Genomic DNA, 21,362 nt, shown 5'->3' on the forward strand with positions numbered 1-21,362 from the left:
CACTCTTTTTAATGCATATTAGGATACCATTGGCCTTCTTAGCCACAACGCACCACTGCTGGCTCATGGTCAACCTCTTGTCCACCAGCACACCCAGGTCCTTCTCTGCAGAGCTTCTTTCCAGCAGGTCTGTTCCTAGCCAGTTAGGATGCATGCAGTTACAAGAATCACAAGAATCACAAGGTTGGAAACGACCTATAAGATCATCCAGTCCAACCGTCTCCTCATCACCATTGCCACCACTAGCACTAAACCATATCACGCAGCAAGTTACTCCTCCTGAGGTCTAGACTCTACACTAGCTCTTGTTGAACCTCACCAAATTCCTCTGCACCCAATTCTCCTGCCTGTCCAGGTCTCAGTGAATAGAAGCACAGCCTTCTGGTGTGTCTGCCACTCATTCCAGATTCATGATCAGCAGACCTGCAGAGCGTGCATTCTATCCCTTCATCCAGGTCATTGATGAAGACACTGAAGAAGACCAGGCCCAGTACCTACCCCTGCTTGCCACTGCTTGCCACAGGCCTCCAAACAGACTGCACTACTGACTTCAACCCTTTGAGCTATGTTGGTTAGCTTGTTCTCAGTCCACCTCACTGTCCACTCATCTATCTCACACTTCTCAAGTTCACTTATGAGGTTGTTATGGGAGACAGAAAACAGTGTTTTGATCATTGCACTTCTTCCTTTTTGGATTCTTAAAAATGTCAGGGGTATTTTGGGGCTGGAGTAATGGGGCAGTGAGGCAGAAGGCAGTGGTGTTTGGGTGCTCAGCTGGTGACTCAAGTGAAGTGCGTGTGTTGGTGATAGTGAGCTGCATTGGCAAAGGCTTTCTATCAGGTAAAAGTCAGAAAAATAAGCCCCACCCTCCCTGCCTTGGCACTTGTACTATTAGGGTGGTTGGGAGTGTCAACAGCGAGTGTCAAACTCAGTGCTTTACACAAAGAGATTGACATTTTCTATATCCCTCCATGCTAATGTAAACAGCGGTGAAGCCAGGGCTGTGTGCTGCAGCTGTAGCCACTGCTGCCTTCTCTGCAGGGTCAGGCAAATCTGTAATGAGTGATCTCTCCAAGGAGCTGAAATTTCTTAGTGTTCTGGGTTGATTTTTGCAGCTGTGAGAGCCTTCTCAACTGTAGTTACCTTTTGGCAATCAGCTGTAACTGTGGCAACTACTGGAGTGATCTAGCATTTTGTCTTAATTCTAAAGGCAAAAAAAGAACATTATCAAAACATTTTTTGTTGTTCTTACTTTCTTCTTTTCAAGACTGAAATACTGGATAAAACTGACAACTCTGCAACGCTCTGAAGTTTTTGTAGACTTTCATTTTCTACTCAACAGTGATCTCCACAGTTGTCTCATCCAAATTTCCACTCTTGGGCTGAGCCTACTGTGGGTACTCACCTCTTCCCTGCCCACCCACTGGCTCATGCCTCCTCCCAGGCTTCCTCCTGCTCCACTGCTGGTTTCTCAAAATGACTTCTTCTTGTGGATACCAGCCATCATCTTCACACCAAGAATGGCCCATGGCTTGTGTTTGTATGGAAAGGCATTTGCAAAATGTGTCTTAGTGCATGAACACCAATCCATATTAAATAGCACATGTCAAATAACACAGCCACAGCAGTTTGCCCCAAGTCCTGCTAGTTGAGGAGCTGGCATGCGAATTAATACTCTACTCTCAAAAAGTGCAATAATCCCATAACCCCAAGATTTGTGTTCTTTTGCAATATGGAGGCATGTTTCAGATGCTTACTGCTCGGGTGCACAGAGCCTTCCAGTCCCCTTCTCTACCAGAAGATACTGATGGGGTTCTGCTAGAAACTGCTCATTTCCTTAAACAGGAGAAAGCACAGTAATGCAGGACCAGGAGGAGTTATATGTAAAACATGTCAATACAGCAAAGCAGAAACATTCATAACCCTGGGCTTAAAATCATATGGGGTCTTGTCTTGATTAGAGATTACAGCCTTATTTATTACCAAGTGTGGGTACCTCGGGAACAGACTCATTTTTGGTTTCTTTTCAGCTCTGTTTTGTCTTCTGTTCTGCTTTCTTCTTTACCTTGAGCACACATTTACAGGCACAGCAGCTCCAGGGAAGGTGTTCACAGTAATATCAGTGCATGAGTACACCCATTATTAACTTTCATGATGTAAAAGAGTTAAGAAGGCAGTTTACAAAGCATTTCCAATTTAGTGTAACCATTAAAATGTAAGTTTAATTATGTACATCATGACTTAAACCTCAATGGAGGTTGGTTGCAGGCACAAGTGATCCACCCACCTTAAGCATCTAGCAGAACTCTTGTGTGTAAGCAGCAGCTCAGGCTTTCTTTTCACCAAAAGATTGTACTGATCTGACTAAACCCTTTTAAACAATCACTCATTAAGGAAACCATAGCATTACTTTAAGCACAGTTGGATTTGCTGGGGTTTTTTTTCATTAGCTTATGTTTACTAAGAGGATTTATGCTAGCTTTTTATTACTCTGACACCAACTTACGCCATCAGTAGCATTCCTATTTTTCTGACTCCTCTGCATTCTGCTGAGCAAACATTGAGCGGCAGACCGTAGTGGTGTGACTGTAACTGCATCCCAGCATCCTGCATGAATGCACTGCTGGCTGAGATGGGAAGGCAGGGCCAAGACTTGTCCTGTGGGTTAAACAGCCATCCCTCACTTCAAGAAGGATCCCAGGCAGATGGAAATGTCATCACTAGGATGTTTATAGGTGCTTGCAACTCATAGTTCTCATTAAAAAACCTTGTTCTGTGTTATTTCTTTGAGGGATTATGATGGACCTGCTAGGCTGGAAAGAGAAAACCTCCCCCTCATTTAGAAAAGCACCAGAAAGAAAGCGAGAGCATACTGGCTTCTAGGAGAGAGGTTTAGTCATTCCTCCCTGCAGAAGGATGGCAGGAACACTGCAAAGTTCATTTCCGAATCAGAAGAGCGTGTGAAGGCTGCTTGTTTTATTCACTACATTCATTGTACTTCACATATTACTCATAATATTAAAATACCCAAGTCACCTCGCTGTATACTGTAGACATTTAGCTGCCAATTTTCAAATAGTCGTAAATGGAATGTGATTGCTTGAGCCAGCCAAAATAAACTGGGTTAGATTATCATGTATGTCTATGTGCACATAAATGCATGGGGGGAAGGGATGACCACTGTGTGTGTGGGAGTGCTTAGCACCAAGAGAGAGAAGATGATAGCAGTTCCTATTTGGACCTGCTTGTGCGTTTCTTCCCAGTGTGTCATATCCTTCAGCTGCCACTTTTAATGTCCTTTACTCACAGATGAATGCAACTGAGCTTCTCTTTGCTGTTTGATGTTGTTGGGTCTGCAGTTCTATCTGCCAGCTCACTCCTCTGCTTCCAGCAAGTATTACAAGGGCTTTGTTTTACTGTGGACCTGAGGAGGTTTGATGTGGGTCCCTGCAATTCCCACATACCCTCTGCATTTCCTTCTAAGCAGCAAATACCAAGCTTTGCTGTGACACTGCAGTGATGCCTTGGCCTTGCAGGATGTTGTTGAATGCACCTGGAAATCCTCCTGAGATCCTCTGCCAGTGGGAATCAGGTTGTCTGTGTAGACCTTATGAGCAGAACTCATTTCAGCTCTTTGTCACTAGATAGGGCAGTCCCAAATCCTCATACCTCCTGGCTGGACAAATCTGTGTGCCTGTCAAGTAAAGGCTGTACTCAACCTTAGTGGGGTTGCTTGAAGGTGGTCCTTCCTTCCCAGCTGAAATCTAAAAGCCCTGTAGTCCTTTGAGGATTTTAGCTCCATGCTTAAATGTGGCAAAAATCACCAAGCATCTACAAGATCAGGGATTAGCTAACAGATAGGAAGACTGTATCAGTCTTCTTTTCTTTAGGAATCAAAGATGAAGTCTGCTGTGAAGCTGTAAAAGATGGAATTGGGATGGGGAAGGAAGGAGACTTCTACCTTCCTTCTGCTAGTACTGGAACAGGTTTGGTCTCACCTTTCACTAGCATTTCTTTACCTTTGCCCTCAGACTTCACCTCAGAGATTTAGACTGATGTGTCATCACCCTAAGTGCATTCTGTGTGTTTCAGGAGCATTTCAGGGCTTCATCCTGAAGCACTTGAACTCATTTTAGCAACCTTTTGAGGTGCGGTCTTGTTAAATTCATGGGTTTGGTAAGCATCTCTGCCAAGCATGTGGATTGCTTTGTAGAACGTGCAACACTTTTCAGCGGTTTGTCATTCAGCATTTTAGCATTTGTGGGGATGGTGGCCATGTGCTCCACTTACAGACTGTGCTGGAAATGTGGCTTTCTGTTGAGCTAGAGAATTCTGTCGCTCTTAATCATAGTTTCACTTGTGGCTGATTGCAGAAGAAAATCATCACCACTAAGAAACATCTGCTTCAGGACAGTTACATACATCAATGAAAATGAAAAGGAAGCATTGCTGTAGGACAGATGGTTAGCACGTCGTTTTGTTTCTTGTTGTCTGTCTCAGAAACTTTCCACCTGTTGTTCTTTTTATGCAGCCTTGGTTTTTCTTTAGATGGAGCAAGAGCACAAATTTTTGAGAAACAGAAAACCGTGTTTTGTAATCGCTACTGTTGTGTTGTAAGTGTTGCCCCTTTATTGAAAATGAATGAGAGATTGATGAAATTGCCTTAAAATTCATAATTGTGTAGTGTTTCTGCCTTTTATACTTTTTAAAGAACTAATTATTTTTGAGATTCCAGTAACCCTGTTCTAATAAATTGATGCTTTATTTATGAATTGAGCTTCAGGTCCAGTGTCCAGACTTGACAAACACTGGTTTGTTAGTAAAGAAATCAAGTAATCATAAGTGAGATGCCAGCAATGCTTGAAAGATCAAACTGATGTCATAGCAAAGTTGTAAATTATCTCTGTAGTGAGCCCATAAAATATAGGCAAAAATATGCTTAAAATTATACAGAAGTACCTGGAGTATATGAGGATAAATTTTCTGAGGTTATTGATTTCAGGTGCGTAACTATGAAAATTGTGAAATTGCAAAAATCAGAAAGAGATGCTTTTCAAAAATGTCATTTGTTTTCTAGAGTATAATTCATTTTAAGGGATCTGAGGTACAACCAGCAGTCACCTGTTACTTTTAAGAGTGGTACTGTGGTGTCTGGGAAGAGATATTTGCCGCACAGTAGAAGCGATACCTTTCTAAAATGTGATCTGGTGCTAATGACTCCTCCTGTTCTCTTTCAGTATCCACAATGGAGTAATAGCTGTGTTCCAGCGTAAGGGTCTCCCCGATCATGAACTTTACAACCTCAATGAAGGAGTCAGGTAGGTGACTCAGCTCTACTCAAGGTGTCATTAGCTGGCATGCGCAGTACGGTTTGCTAGGACTTGCAGTTGGAGTATCATCTTTCTTGATATGTTGGTTTGAAAATAAGGAAGGAAAAACAGGATCCCATCCTGAACACATAGCAGTGCAGCTCTATACCACTGCAAATATGCCATCCTTTCCACTGATGCTAAGCCTGTCTCTGAAGTGCTTCCTTTGCATGCATGTATGATATAAAGCCTTCAAGTGCTCAGGTGCAACAGAGCAAGGAAAGACATTGTGCCTGGGAGTCCCTTCCATCTAGCTGCTCCTTCTGTGTGAACTGAATGTGCTCTAGATGTTATAAAGCTGTCTTGTCAGCAGAGTGACCTTAGTAACACAATTTAAGGTTCCTGTTTCTCCGTCATGCTGTGCTGATGCTGTTTCAGTAGACTAAATATAGACCGGTGAGGCATATAATGTTGTAGGTTGTTGGGTTTTTTGTTTTTTTGTTCTGTTTTTGGTTTTGGTTGTTTTTTTTTTTGGTTTTTTTTTTTACATGAAGAAAAGTGAAGGTGAAAATCCTATCATTTTAGTCATTTAAGTTTTTGTTACAAAGAAAAATCTATCAAGACATAAGCTGACAACATGGATTTACAGCATCTGTGATTATTTACTAAACTGTCTCACTGACAAGGGCAAGTAGCACATTTCCTTTTCAAAGCTTGTCCCGGTGCTTTGAAGAATAAGCAAGGGAAAAACAAGCCACATTTACAAAAGACAGACAGCTTATTGCATTCCCTCTCTGTCTTCAGATAAATCCTCAACGACTCCCTATCATTTAATAATTATTCCTGCTCTGTCTGGGCACCACAGTGTGACAACATCCATAGAATATCCAGAAAATGCTGGTCCAGTCAGGATAATTGTGGGAATATCTTCAGAGAAGTCCAGGCAGATTACATTTGGCCAATGAGCTCTCTCTTTTTTCCTCTTTCTTTGTCTTTTTAAAATTAAAATAAACTTATTCTTCAGTTATTTCTTATTTCTCTGGGGAGAAAATGACACGCAAAGAATAGATTTTCTAGGATGGCTGTCAGTTAGCATGATCCATCAATCATTTTGAGTTGGTTACTGGAATAATGGTTGATCATTACTGTAAGTGAAGCTAGGATTCTCCAGCTTCATCTGAATGACAGAAAATGGTTGTTCTGGGCTGAGATTTCCTGGTCCATTGCACTTGCCTCGGGATGCTTGTCTGCTGGTAAGGAACAGAAGAGGAAAAGGAAATTATCCTCTGAGGATACAAGTATAATCTTGTATGGACCAATAAACAGAAGTAAAATTGCTGCTATCTGGTAAACAGCACCCGGATTTTGCATTCATTCACCTGGGTGTAAGCCCTGCACAACGATGATACTTGCTGGTACAGCTGTGTTTAATTGCAACATCTGAGGCAGCAGAAGAGGCAAACTGACTACAGACTGATTTTTTTTCCAGCTAGTGATGGATTATGATGCTGCATGATAGGCCTGTTTCCTTTGTTAGTGTAAGAATAATGCTGCTGCATTGTCATCATGGCTGATCATTCAGTTTTGCTCTGTTCTGGGAGGAATAATGTCTGGTGACTCACACCTGAACTGATGGACCAAATATTATGAAATCTAGATCGATCTAGAAAGGCGCTGTCATAAACAAGACATCAGCAGCATCACTTGTTATGTGAGTGAATGTGTGATGGGCTGCAGCATGGCTTTTGAGGCTGGTTCACATAGTTGTGTCCCTGCTACAGGTATTTGATTCCCACTAATCAAATCAAGCTCCAAATGAGAATCATGTTCAGGAAATGTATGACTTTCCCCTTACAGCCTGGAAAGTAAGGGCAGGTTACTCAAAGGAGCCCCAGCCTAGAGGTCGTTCCCTCTCACCTTCTACTTGGCCTGAACATCCTTCTAATTCATTGCCAAATTCCACCCTTTCTCTTATTGACTGCTTGGACTTCTTGGTGAAGCTTCTCAGTGTGTGTCCTGCATGCAGTTCATTCACACAGAATTCTAAGATGAGAAAACAGCAAATGGACTAAGAGTACAGAAAGCTCTGTCTAAAGAAGAAAGCATGGTGGTGATATTTTTTGAGCCTGTTTGTGTACACGTCCAGATGTGGCCTCTTTCTTGAATCTGCATTCCTGCTAGTTTCTTCATTTTACTGCTGATCATAGTCATTAACTTTGTGGAACCTCCTGACTATTTGCAACTCAAACCTTTCTCTTCAATTAAATTCAGCTCAAACCAACTTTTGGTTGAGACCAACTTCACACATACAAAAAAATCTGGGTTACTACTCTTGATATTTAATTCAAAATATTTTATTTTGGTTAATATTAGTATTCAGTGTAAAAATATCTGGTTTATAAATATGACCTCAGAAGTGGGACAAGTCCTTGTTTGCCTTAAGATTGTTTTAGATGTATTTTCCCAAGAAGTACATTAATAAAATGAAACACATCACCATTACTTCCGTGGAGCAAAATTTTTTGTATGGAAGTGTTTGAGTTATCAATAACCTAGTATCAATAGCCTTTTTCAGCATTTACTGAATGGTAAAGGAAGTTTTTTGTTTTGACACTTTAATTGGAGCAGATTCTGGAGTATTTTCATAGTTAAACCTTGAATACCCAGTTGACCCACAGACCAAGTGTTAATATTTGAGCACGTTATTCCTGTGATGTTTGTGCACCTTCATTTTGATTCAGGAATGTCACAGTGTTCCATTACCATATGTCACGCACATGGGCAAATACAGCTTCCTAGCCTGAATACACATGTAGAGGATTTGTACTCTGATTATTTATGCACTGGTTGCTTAGTAAGTGTCAGTGGGTACAAATCAGTACAGTATCACTTACTGCTCTGCGTTTGGCCACTCATTTATACCGGTGCCTTTTGACACCATTGTTGTGTAATTACTCTGGTATTAGAAGGTGGCCTTAAGTAAGAAGTTGGATAGAACTGAGGAGCCCTACATCAAAACAAGAACAACAACCAAAACAAAAAACCTAAACAGTGTATGATTTCAGTTCATTTCAAATTGCCCTACCACCTGAATAAAGATGCATCATAATGCAGGTACCAGAGAAGATACTCCAGTAAGAGGAGTCTCATCAATGCATGTCTTGTACATTACTTCTTGTGAGCTCTTACTAGATAATTCAGTAGGGGATTGATTAAAAGTTTAAGTAACAAAAATCTCTATGCATATACTTACTACTTAGTATTTATCTTGGTTTATTTGTGCAGTGGAGTGGAAATGATGGTACGTTTTCCATTTTCATTTCATATGTCACAATATGTCATTTCAAAATGTTTATTTACACCACTTGTAAACCAAGGAAGAAAAACAAGGTAAGGGAAATGCAGAGGAAGCCCAATATCCTGTGTTAAGATCAATACACATTATAGCTCCCTTTTTTTGAGTTTCAAGATAATGTTTTGATCAAACACAATACACTTCAGTGTTGTTTCCTCTTTTGTAGCAAAAGTTCAAACCCAGTTAGATCACATCCTTATATTTGCTTCATATAATCTAATTGCTAGTAAAGATAAAATCAGGTATAATACTGTCTTAGACTTTAAATTCAGTACAATTACCTACAATAAGGAGACCTTATTGGACTCTGTCACTTCCTGAAGGGAGGTTGCAGTGAGCTGGGGGTTGGTTTCTTCTCTCTTGTAAGCAGAGATACAACTAGAAGGAATGGCTTCAAGCTGCGCCAGGCGAGATTCAGGCTGGACATTAGGAAATACTGCTTCTCTGAAAGAGTCATCAGGCACTGGAATGGGCTGCCCAGGGAGTCACCGACCCTGGATGTGTTCAGGGAATGTTTGTACACTGCATTGAGGGACATGGTTTAGTGAGAACTATTGCTAATTGGTTGGACTGGATGAAGATTTTGTAAGTCTTTTCCAACCTTGGTGATTCTGTGATTCTGAGTAATGTTTCTAGAGAATCTCAAAATGAACCAAGGAAGCAGCAGCAGGAAGATTAAAAAAGACAGGAACTATTTTAGTGTGTTTTATGTGCATTTTTGCTATCATATTAATTTATGAAGGCATTAAACAGGCAATGAAAGTCTGATAATAATGATATACAAGCATCATAAAACTGCATAATGACTGTCAGCAAAATCAGATGCACGAGTCTTCTATCTGATCAGTGATCTCTTACAGGTTTAATCAGATTTTTACCTAGATTCCACCATAACATCCACTTATCTAGATAAATTTACTCAGCAATCTGAATTTTCCAACTTCTGACAGATGACAACCCAATCGATTTTTTTTAAAGGAATTTAAATAAGGATTGAAGAATAAAGAGCAAGCAGTGTGTTCTGTCCAGTTTCGTTGTGGAACTCTGAAATGAATATGGTGCTGCAAACTTCAAACAGCAGTGCTCTGCTGTGGCCTGAGGGCCTCACTATTTCACTAGAAATTAATTAAGCAGTGTGAAGTGTCTGTTTTATTAGGGATTCAAAGAGCAAGATGCATTAATTGCGCTGTCAGTTTTTTCTACCTTGAACCAGAGGTGTTAATGTAGCTGTGCTGCATAATGTGAAGCAGTCCAGTGCGTACAGTCATAGAATCATAAAATCACCAAGACTGGAAAAGACCTCCAAGGTCATCCAGTCCAACCTTCCACATATCACCAATATTTCCCACTAAACCATGTCCCTGAGTGCGGTATCTAAACATTCCTTGAACACCTCCAGGGAATGGGACTCTACCACCTCCCTGGGCAGCCCATTCCCAGCTCCTTACCATTCTCTCGGTGAAGAAGTATTTCCTAATGTCCAAAGTGAATCTTCCCTGGAACAACTTGAAACCATTCCCTCTAGTCCTATCACTAGTTACATGGGAGAAGAGGCTGACCCTCAGCTGGCCACAACCTCCCTTCAGGTAGTTGTACAGAGCTCAGGTTACCCCTGAGCCTCCTCTTCTGCAGACTGAACAATTCCAGTTCCCTCAGCCGCTCCTCGTAAGGATTGTGCTCCCCTCACCAGCTTTGTTGCCCTTTTCTGAACATGCTCCAGGGACTTGATACCACTTTTTTGTAGTGAGAGGCCCAAAACTGAACGCAGTACTCAAGGTGTGGCCTCACTGAGGCTGAGTACAAAGGGATGGTCACCTCCCTGCTCCTGCTAGTAACACTATTTCTGATACAAGCCAGGATGCCTTTTGGCCTTCTTGGCCACCTGGGCACACTGCTGGCTCACGTTCAGCCAAGCGTTGATCAATATTCCCAGGTCCATTTCCCCTACACTGTCTTTCAGCCACTCTGCCCCAAACCTCTAGTGTTGCCTGGGTTGCTGTGGCCAAAGTGCAGAACCTGGCACTTGGTTTTCTTGAACCTCAATCCTGTTGGCCTCAGCCCATAAATCCAGCCTGTCCAAATCCCTGTGTAGGGTCTTCCTACCCTCAGGCTGATGGACACTTCCTGCCAACTTGGTGTCATCTGCGGACTTACTGAGGGCTCTGAATGCCCTCATCCAGGTCATCGGTAAAGATGTTGAACAGGACAGACCTCAACACTGACTGTTCCCCCAGTACTGGGGAACACCACTCGTGACCGGTCACCAGCTGCATTTAACTCCATTCACCACCACTCTCTGGGCCCGGCTTTCCAGCCAGTTCTTTACCCAGCAGAGTGCATCTGTCCAAGCCTGACGGTTTCTCTGAGAGAGACAGTGTCAAAGGCTTTCCCTCCTCCACCAGCCAGGTCACTGCATCACAGAAGGAGATCAGGTTGGTCAAGCAGGACCTGCCCTTCATGAACCTGTGCTGGCTAGGCCTAAGCCCCCATCTGTCCCACACATGCCATGTGATCTCCCTCAAGACAGTCTGCTCCACAACCTTACCTGGTGCCATGATCAGGCTGACACGCCTGTAGTTCCCTAGATCTTCCTTATGACTATTATTGTAGATGGGAATCAGACTGACAAGTCTCCAATCCTCTGGTACCTCTCCAGCTAACCAGGAACACTGTTACATGGTGGAAAGCAGCTTGGCAATCACCTCTGCCAGCTCCCTCAGCACCCTATTTGGCTGGATCCCATCTGGCCCCATGGACTTGTGGCAGTCCAGGTGGAGTAGCAGGTCTCTAACTGTTTCCACCTGAATCATGGGGTGTTTACTCTGCTCCTCACTCCAGACTTCCAGGTCAGGGGGTAGAGTACCCCAAGGACAATGGTCTGACTTTTAAAGACAGATGTAAAGATGGCATTGAGAACCTCAGCCTTTTCCTTATTCTCAGCGGTCATGTTCCCCGCTGCATCCAGTAAAAGATGGAGATTCTCTTTAGCCCTTCTCTTACTGTTAATATATTTGTAGAAAAAGTTTTTTGTTCTCTTTTAAACATGATTCTATGACATAATTAACTGCAAGCTTGTTGTTTAGTTCATTCACAGCTGAAAAGTGGAAATGGGGTGGGATTTTGTTTTATCAGAGGGCCAGTTATTAGATAAGTAGAACATCATTTTTTATTTCTTTCTCTAAATGCCAAGAATTATCAGTAGATATCAGTAGAATAAAAAGAGAAAGTATTTGCATATCACCTGTTAAAGACTACGAGGAAACTAGGACTAGACTTCAAAGAGCTGCTAGCTTGCGGAAAGGGTAGATATTTAAGCATAGTAGAATTCAAAACCACATCTTTCTTGTTATTTTAACATAAAATTGCTTAATTATCTACATTCAAAGTAAGAAAAACCTTAAGTTCCATTGCTTGTGATCCAGAAGAAAAACAATTTGGACAGTAAATTACCATTCTGAATATGCATGGCATGCATAGCATCCTTTTACTTGTTGAAGTAAGGGCTGGTGAACACTTCTAATGCTTTAAGGTTTAACAGTATTGTGGGGGCATGTGTTCAACCTTGATGATGGGATTGTCAATGCATATGGGAAAGGATGGAGTCTCAGGACTCTGCAAGGATTGTTCTCTCCCATATGTTGTAACAGCAGGCATGCTGAGAGGTCTACCAGTACAGTGGTCATCCATGGCAATGAGAGACATACAGCTAAAGCCTGGACTGGCTTAGATAACTTTTGTTTATAGACAGTTTGTCTGAGTTGATCAGATTTGTAACCAAAGAGGATTTAAATGATTAGAAGCTTCTGAAAAAAACTCTTCATTGTGTTTATTTTCCATTTCCTTCATGCCTGGAGTGTTTCCCCAGTGTGCTATGGGGTCAGTGTGGACATGCACTTGAGGATAAATAAATAAGATACTGTATTTGGGCCTCCTAAAGATTGGCCTGACCCTCCTTCCCCTGAACTTTCAGAAGATCTCAGGAGGCTATGCTGAATCCCATGCATCAGACAACAACTCTGCAGACTTCTTTATGGGAGCATAGTGTTATGCTGGGCTTTTCAAACTGGACATGCATTTGGTTACCAGTTGTAATAATTTAATTACTTGTTTGTTTATTAAAGATATAGCCTAAAGGGATAGATGATAATTTGGTACCAAATGTGTAGTTTACATAACTACACAAATGATCAGAGCACTGAGTTGTCTAGCTGATGCAGGTCTTTAGATTTTGAGTTGAATTTTACCTCATTTCTTCCTGGTTTCCATAAGAGGCCAAGGCCTGACTGGCAAGAGCTCAGAAGGTCCAGTTGGAGTGAAACTCTTAAATGGTCTGACCTCTTGCTTGTGCATCTTAACAATGACATGAGTACAAAGAAGTGCTAAACATCTAGCATCCAATATGTGAGACTTAAACAATATACAGCTCTTCAGCTTTGTGGTGACTTCTGTCTGGATGGAACTGTTGGGCTTGTGGGTCTGGAGGAATGCTGGCTCTTGACATGAAAGTTCTTTATGGTAGGTTGTTGTGGTTTTTTGGATGTGAATTTGGTTTGCTCTGTGAGATGAGTTTATAGGTTTTAGTGCAGAGGAGTCATGAAACACAGGGTTGAACTGTTACGTTTATACCTGCTTTTTCACTGAAACTATATGAAACTTCAGCTTCATGGATCCTGACTTGGAAGATCGTGACCCCTTTCAGAAAATTCACTACATTTCATACCTGCAACAACACCTGCGGAATATCGTCTTGTCTCAGGTTTCCCTCTAAACATTTTGTCATGGCTCTTTTGGGGAGTTACACAGAACAAATTATCTGGCTGTGAGTACACCTCAGCTAAGTTACATGCCCGTTTGTTGGCTCAGCCGCACTGACAGACACAGAGTGCCAAGATTTCTCCCACATTTGCCACACCAGACACCAGTCAAACCCTGACACTGAAGAAGAACAGCTCAGGCATTTTTGAAAGCGTTAGATGTAGGATGGAATACAACCTCTTTCAGTTTCTTTTCATATGTGTTTGTGCAATGAACCATCTAAAAGAACAACAGGTATTTTGCACCGCAGAGAAATGCTGGTTGAGAGTCTTAGTATTGTTGGCCCTGTTTGTTATAATTTTAGTTAGCCTTTATTGGCAGGCCGTGTGAAAATATTTTGTTATTAGCATCTTCCCCTTTCTCATACAGTGAGCAGCTAATACAGTTTGTTGATTACAGAGGTCCTTTTCATATTCTTTTTATACAGGCAGTTATTGAAAACAGAACTGGGATCCTTCTTCACTGAATATTTACAGGTAGGCATATGTTTTCTTTCATTTAAATCAGAAATTTTTTTACATGCTACTGAGGAAAATCCCTTCCCCTGCTCTAAATGCCAATACGGAGTCACTTGAAACCATTTAGAGATTTCCATTGACTTCTCTATGTTGTCATTTATGAGTAAGTGAGATCTGGGGTTTATACATACATTCAGATAGTGAAACCCCAGTACCTGCAATAGCTTTGTGCAGTTGATGTTTTTTGTATGGCACTACCATCTTTCAGTAGATTTCAGACATTCACTTGTAACTTAAAATTTAAGTTCCTGAATAAAGCAACTAATTTCACTGTAAGTAAGGTTCCTAGGAAAGACAGTTAGTACTGGGTACCTATCATCTATTGAAGCAGTATTCTTTTCTGAGACAGAATACCTGCAGTGTCAGTCAGACATTTGAAGTCAAGGAGCACTTTGCACGGCACAGAGTAGGTGCTGTGTCCTGCAAGCAGTAGGAGATTACAGCATTATTTGAAAAGTGTCCCAGGCAAGTTGGACATGGCAGGAAAAGTCCTTCTGTAATTGATCATCAAAATGAAACCTGGTCTACTGTCAAAAGTTAAGAAAGATCAAAAGGTGAAATATGATGGCTACAGGGAAGTATATAATTAAGTAATGTTAGTCTTTATTTTATTTACAGAATCAACTGCTCACAAAAGGCATGGTGATCCTAAGAGACAAGATCCGGTTTTATGAAGGTAAGTTGAATTTTAGCATAGCTACCTATAGTGTCAGAGGACTTTTAGCGTTGCATCCTGAAAGCAGCTCAGTTCTTTCTGTGAATTCTTCTGTACTGTGGATTAAGAGGTATCAGTCTATTCCTCCAATATGTTGTTCTGACATAACATGATGTTCCCACTGACCTTCATCAGGGAGAAGTGACAGCCCAGAGAAGCTAGAGAGTAAAGGATTAATACCTCGGATGTAGGCACTTCCTTCTCCTCCAATTAGTCTACTCAATATTAAAGAAAAGAGGAAAAACAGAATGACTTTGAGATCCAAGTTAGTTGAAGCGCCTGTCAAAATGCAGAGCAATGCTGTGGGTTGTCTTAAGAGTTGTTTTGGATTCATGCTTACATAAATGAGGTCAGATGCTGTCTCTTTTTTTACTGTCAAGGCAATGTTAAACTGCCTGCACCTTCTGGAGGTGTCACCTTGTAGAAGTAAACATCAAGGTAGTTTCTTTTATGTTTGGAACAGTCCAAATTTAAAATAAATGAATACAGAGACAGGGGATGAATTTGTGAGTGCGAAGCAATTTCTTCTTTTTTTTTTTTTTCATTTGTGTGTGTGCAAATCTGGAGAAATGTGCCCATTAGAATTAGTTCCCACTGATACAGTGGTGTCATTTACCCAATCTACATTTCTCGGTCCACTTGTTCTCTTCCCTGTCAGTGTAAGCACCACAAAAAAACTTGAGCCAGTGTAGCTTTTGAATAATCTACGTGAATGCAGAAAGGTATCTTCTCTATGTGCCTCGGGCAGTGCATGGGAAGAATGCAGCAGGGGCAGATGTGTTTTGCCTGGTCAACTTTCAACCAATGCTTCCTATTGATGGCCACCCTCATTTCCTGTCCTATGCTATTCTGCAGCTTTCAGATGTGTTATTCAATATGCTCTTCTGTCTTAGATGTAGGCATACAGCATTAGAAAGTGACATGATTTTGGAATATTTTCAAAGATTATTGAATGTGTAAGTGGTCTGAAGATCTTTGAAGAGTCTTTTTAAAGAAATGTGGCTTTCCCCAAGCAGAGCTGCAGTCATAATATCACTTAGTATAAATATACTGTTTTAGCAGTAGCCTGGAGACAACCATTTCCATTCATTTCAGCTATCTCTGAACCTTAAATGTGACCTTTCATTACTGGCAGAACAGTTGATGGGTATAAGATGGTTCTATGAGATCCAACTTTTCTGATAAAAAGACAATAGCCCAGAACACAACAGAAGGAGAACAAGTTTCACATTACAGTACTCAAACTCTTCTGAGCGAAACACTGAGTTCCTCAGTTACATGAAATAACAGCTTGGAGAGCACAATAGAGCTGTAAGGCTTTCGAGGTCTTTGTAGCTGTTTTGTATATCACAAAGAAAGTCATTTTTAAGGATCAAATTGGTAAATTAGATGCAGAGAACTACCAAAGTTCAATCCCTTGTTCTTAAGGTTTTACTAGCTTGAAAATGAAAAATACTACCACTGATGTTTGATGTCCATGCTGAGAAAGAAAAATTGAAATGTAAGACCAGTAAGTGGCTTTCAAATACAGGAGTGTTTTTATTAAATACCAAAATTTCAGCAATCTGGGCATTTATTTTTTTTTTAATGTGGTGAATCATTTTATGTTATCTCTTTAAAATATGATCAGAACTGCTGGTGACTGTTAAGTTGACCAAACATACGCTTGGAAAAAAAACATGGAAATGTCAACTCACTGAAGGATATAGGAAGGCAGCTGCAGTTCAGGAATCTAATTTAGAAGCAGAGATCTTCCTGGCACAAACTTTTCTATTACCTTACCTTTTGAGTTGCTGGTCGATGTGAATTTCCAGGGCTGGAATCTGGTTTTCACAGCAGCAAAGGTGCAACACTGTAGAGTCCATCCCATAGTTGCTGATCCCATTTCTCTCTCAAAATACCTGCCACTAAGTTGGGAGCCCAGAAGTCATGAAAGCTCCCATTCTGAGCAGGTCCTTGGTCTCTCCAATGGAAGGTCCCTCCTTGGTCTGTAGTGGTCCTTCCCTCAAATCTCAGGTTGTCCTGCATCTGATGGTGTGGGTGTCTCTGTCAACTCGGTGTTTTCAGAAGAGAACAGGTCATTTCAGAGCACACATTGGAGTGGTTTTGTTCTGCAGGAAGTTCTGAAAATTTCAGCCTTTGTTTTGAGAAAATGGTATTTCAGTCTTCTATTTCCTTCAGAATTTTCAGTTAACTTCAGGAAATGCTGAGAAATGTACAGTGTGTATTTTCAAGTCATACAAAACTGACAACATTACCCTTCAATTAAATGAACATTTGAAGTAACCTAGATTTCTTGAATCAAGCAAATACTTAAGGTAAATATAGGACTCTTTGCCTGACAGTAAAAGAAAACATATTCTTGAAAGGACCAAGAAGTCATATTCCTTGATGTGAAAGATGCTAATCATCACCACACTACAGGAATTCCTCCTCAGCCCACAATAAAAGGCCTGCCTGGTGAAAATTATCTCTGCAGCCTTTCTGACTACTGCACAGAAATCCACCCCTTTACAAAACAAGCTGCCCACAACATGGAAGGAATGTGCTGTACTAAAGGCATCCTTATCACAACCACGTATTTCTACTTCGTACAATTTGGGAGCAAAATTTGAAAAGGACTGAATCTAAATATTCAACACCCACATTTTGGTTCCAGATTTTTTAAAGGCTTCCTTTCCATTTAACCTGAATTTATGGGCAGCTAATTTATTTAACTGTTTTTAAAAATCTGCCTTTCTGGCTTGGTGTTATTTGGATTCTCCATCATGATCAAGTTTTTTGTCGCTGAAACACAGTTTCTTATGGAGTTTATAATGCAGTGGTATTTATTACAATTACTACTGCCACAGCTGGTAGGAAAAAGACAAATTAAAAAAAAAAAACAAAAAAACTGAAAATGAGAAGACCCTTTTCAGTCTAGTACAGGAGTGTGTAGGACAGAGAGAACCCCTGCCTGATATTGCAGATATGAAGGTCTTGGAATGGATCATCAGCTGCAGTATAGAATAGCGATCTGGATCTGGATTTGTCACTCAAAGCACTCTATGTCATCAACCCAGGAGCTGCAGCTGGGCCAGAGCTGCTGCTGTTTGTCTTGCATTTAAAAATGCAGCAAGATGAAGTATCCCATAATAAAGATTGGTACTTGTCTAACTCAGAGTATAGGTGCTTTCATGCAGATTTTCTTAGTGATATGTGTACAATTCTGGGCAAAATGCTCCTGGCTGAACCTTAAATAATGCTGTAGGACAAATATGAATAGTTTTCGATTCTGAAACCAGTATTGAGATTGCCATTAAATTTGCATCCTGATAAGTCATGTTGTCATATCTGAATGCCTCATGTCATTCATGTGTTTATGTCCAGAATACTTGCTGGTGTGTGTGCCGTTGTCCCCAGTTCATGGGTGAGGGGCAGAAGGCTACTGAAGAGCTTGCCTCTGTTCATATAGGCCTCTTGGGCCTGCATTCAGCTATCAAGCCAGAATTTCTGTCCTGCAGCTCTCAGGTCCTGCCTTTGCCTCTATGTTTTATATAAGATGTTCTGTGAGGAACTCGGTGTTCAGCTTGGTTGTATAATCCAGGGCTTCTCCAGTGTGTCCTGTGAAGGCTTCCAGGTAGCTGCAACTGGAAAGGAATTGAAGAAATTCCTGTCATGTCATCACAGATTTGATGCATCCTTTGAAAGCTATAGGAAAGCGGAACGCCTGCAGCACCATGCTCTGCTTTCCATAGACCTTGGTTGAGATCAACTGTGTAAGGGTAGATGTAAGGAAGCCGAAAGGTTGATGTATGGGGTTGCTTTGTAGAAGCATCTCTACGGAGTGAGCCTTTCTCTGCTGCCCTGTGGCTTGAAGTGCAGAGAGAAAGATGGTGGGGGGAAATTTCCTGCAGGAATGCTTCTACATTTAATCTGCTGTGTCCTCCTGCTGTTTCCTGCAGTCTTGTCCAGTTGGAATTACTGCAGGAAGAGGAGGAGGCATGACTCTATTCTTCACAAGGTTTTTCTGCATAATCTTGAATCTCAAGTCACTGAGTTTAGTAAGAGCATTAGTTTTGTCATCTGAAAAGACACAAATATTGAATTATTTGATGTTCTGAAAGAAATACAAATTCCTTGCTACTGAAAGTGTGTGGTAAATGATTCATCTTTATATAGAGCTAGCAGAGTCATGTTTTCAGTTGGCTGATTAAAACCAAAACAGTTCACTAATTTGTTTTATGTTTTTGCAGGGCAGAAGCTGCTGGATACCTTAGCTGAAACCTGGGATTTTTTCTTCAGTGATGTCCTGCCCATGCTCCAGGCTATTTTCTATCCTGTGCAGGTGAAAAATTACACTGTTACTATAGAATCTTGAAAAACTGGAAAAAGCAACCTTACTGGTTCGTCAACGGATTGATGCAATCCTAAACTCTCTCTCCTCGGGCCAACCTTCCATTACAGCTCTTCTGTACAGACAAGTTATGCAAATAAGTCACTTATGCAAACAGATTTGAAATGCTCGGGTGAGAAAGATGAAGGGGAACTTTGAAAATAGGTATAGGATGACTCCTTATGTCAGCTCACACTAGAAGTCCATGAAGGTCCTGAACAATAAACTAATATGTGCACACAGGGAAATAAGTGGAGCTGTGTTGACTTCAATGCACACATTTCCTCCTCTGCCATATGAATGCCTGTGAAGTACCCTACTTTTAAGAAGAAGGTCAAATTCTATACTACTTCAAATGGAAAACAACAGTCAGTAAAGTTAGACAAGTTAACTTGAGCTCAGAGTTTGACTCCAGTAATTTAAAATCCATATTAGGTACTTGGTCTGATTTGAATGAAGGCTCAAACTTCTAACTTACTGATGGTCAAAGGAGTGTTGTTTTTTACTGAGGTCCTAAGGGAATTTGTCCCAGATAGTCATAAGTGTTCTAGAGTTATTCTTGGATACCTATAGGTTTTTTGGGGGAGTTCACTGCCTAATCATATTTGGGAAAGCTTTGGAAACTTTCTTTAATTTTGCCAAATGGACTTTATGCCTGAAGTGATTGTGCAAAGGTCATCAGCATTACCATTTTACAATTAACAGAGTTAATTGAAGGCATGAAATATGAATTAAGTGGAGAAGTTGCAACTTTACAGAAAATTTGATTCTGAAAGAGGAGCACTCTGCAATCATATATATTGCTAGCTCACAGACTTGTGTCTGCCCAGTAGAAAGTTTAAAATGGTAGAGAGAAGTTGATATTAAAATCTGTTAGAACATCATGATTTTTCATAGTGACATATAAGCTAAATCCAAAGGGTTTAGGAGCCTAGGAGTATAGCTAAGTTCTCAACCTGATTTTAAAAAGTGCTTAACTAAATTAGAACTCGGATGTTTTTGAAAATTGCACCAAATACCTCTTTTCAATATTGTGTTCTTGAAACATTTGAAAATAACCTATCAATGCAAATCTTTTCATTTTTCAAATGGAAATAATTGCTTTAATTTTCAAAGAAGCCTGAAGGGAATAAAAGCCCTAAGTTCCAGGTAATTTCAAATAGATCTAGGTCCCTGATGTTCTAAGGTTATTTCCAAAAACCTAACTGATGTTCATGCACTCTTGGGAGTTCTATTCACTGGCAATTAAAGCAGATTTGGGGGCTTTCTTTACTTTAGTATAAATAATTACACAAAATGAAAAGGAATGACGGTATGTAGGAGTCAGCTTTTGTTCTAAGCTAATCTAAATCAGTGCTAGCTGAAAACCAGATTTTTCAGAAGTGTTGATATTTGACTGGCAGCACTCAAAACTGCAGGCAAGAATATGCATGTACAGCTACATAGGTCTGAAGAAAAATCCCTAATCCCAGCAACTGGAACAGTTTTACAACTTCTCATTAGGCATAAATGATGTGCTGTTAATCTTTGTGGGCAAAGCTAGCATCACATTTTTCAGATCAGATTTTTCTAAACAAGGTGTGATTCTTGCACTGCAGAAAGATATCTTGGAAAATGCAGTATGAGACTTCAGCTTAGTTCTTGCCTTACACTGAAAACCCTGAAGCTGAAGAGAGCATTGGGATCCACAGGTGGGCTGAGTCAGTAATTACACCATAAATTGAAGAGAGTACCCAACCACTACTCAAAATCTTGAGAAATACTGGAGATCCAGCCCTGCTTTTCCATCCCTACTTTCTTTTATTTAACACACTGTATGTCTCCTTGATGTTAAAGTACAATATGTTCAATATATATCCTGCACTCAGGTAAGATTTTCACCTCTCCTCCCCCATCTCTCATTATCTTCATATGTAGCTGTACTCATTCATTGTCTGCGTATTCAGAACTTCGGAGTCAAATTCACTGTGCAGATTTGTGGGCTGCCCTGTTTCCTTTGTTGTATTTCCTCTGCTTTTCACTCAGGTTGATCATTCTTGTAATCCTTCAGAAGTGGGGAAAAGACTGAGGATATGGAAACTCGTTTTCACAAAATTCATAACCCATTTTTCTTTGTTTCTGTTCCCAGGGAAAAGAACCCTCAGTTCGGCAGCTGGCTCTTCTGCACTTTAGGAATATAATTGCCCTCAATATTAAACTAGAAGATGCATTATCACGTTCCAGAGCAAGAGTTCCACCTTCTATTATTCAAATGCTGCTAATACTCCAGGTATAT

At 40.7% G+C, this 21,362-nt stretch overlaps 1 protein-coding gene across 5 annotated transcripts in view; it reads left to right on the forward strand.

Annotated features, from left to right (window-relative positions):
* The window catches only part of PRR5 (proline rich 5), an 85,958-nt gene that overhangs the window by 40,501 nt on the left and 24,095 nt on the right, over positions 1-21,362 (forward strand). For all 5 annotated transcript variants that reach the window (XM_042834982.1, XM_042834981.1, XM_042834983.1 and 2 more), the window contains 5 exons: positions 5,238-5,318; positions 13,907-13,955; positions 14,616-14,673; positions 18,948-19,039; positions 21,216-21,356. In XM_042834982.1, the coding sequence (XP_042690916.1) occupies positions 5,238-5,318; positions 13,907-13,955; positions 14,616-14,673; positions 18,948-19,039; positions 21,216-21,356 (421 nt within the window). The remainder of the gene's footprint in view (positions 1-5,237; positions 5,319-13,906; positions 13,956-14,615; positions 14,674-18,947; positions 19,040-21,215; positions 21,357-21,362) is intronic.

The sequence above is a fragment of the Centrocercus urophasianus genome, unplaced genomic scaffold (assembly GCF_019232065.1).
Source record: "Centrocercus urophasianus isolate 14NV4802_14NV808 unplaced genomic scaffold, USGS_Curo_1.0 seq_5, whole genome shotgun sequence".
NCBI classification, from domain to species: Eukaryota; Metazoa; Chordata; class Aves; order Galliformes; family Phasianidae; genus Centrocercus; species Centrocercus urophasianus.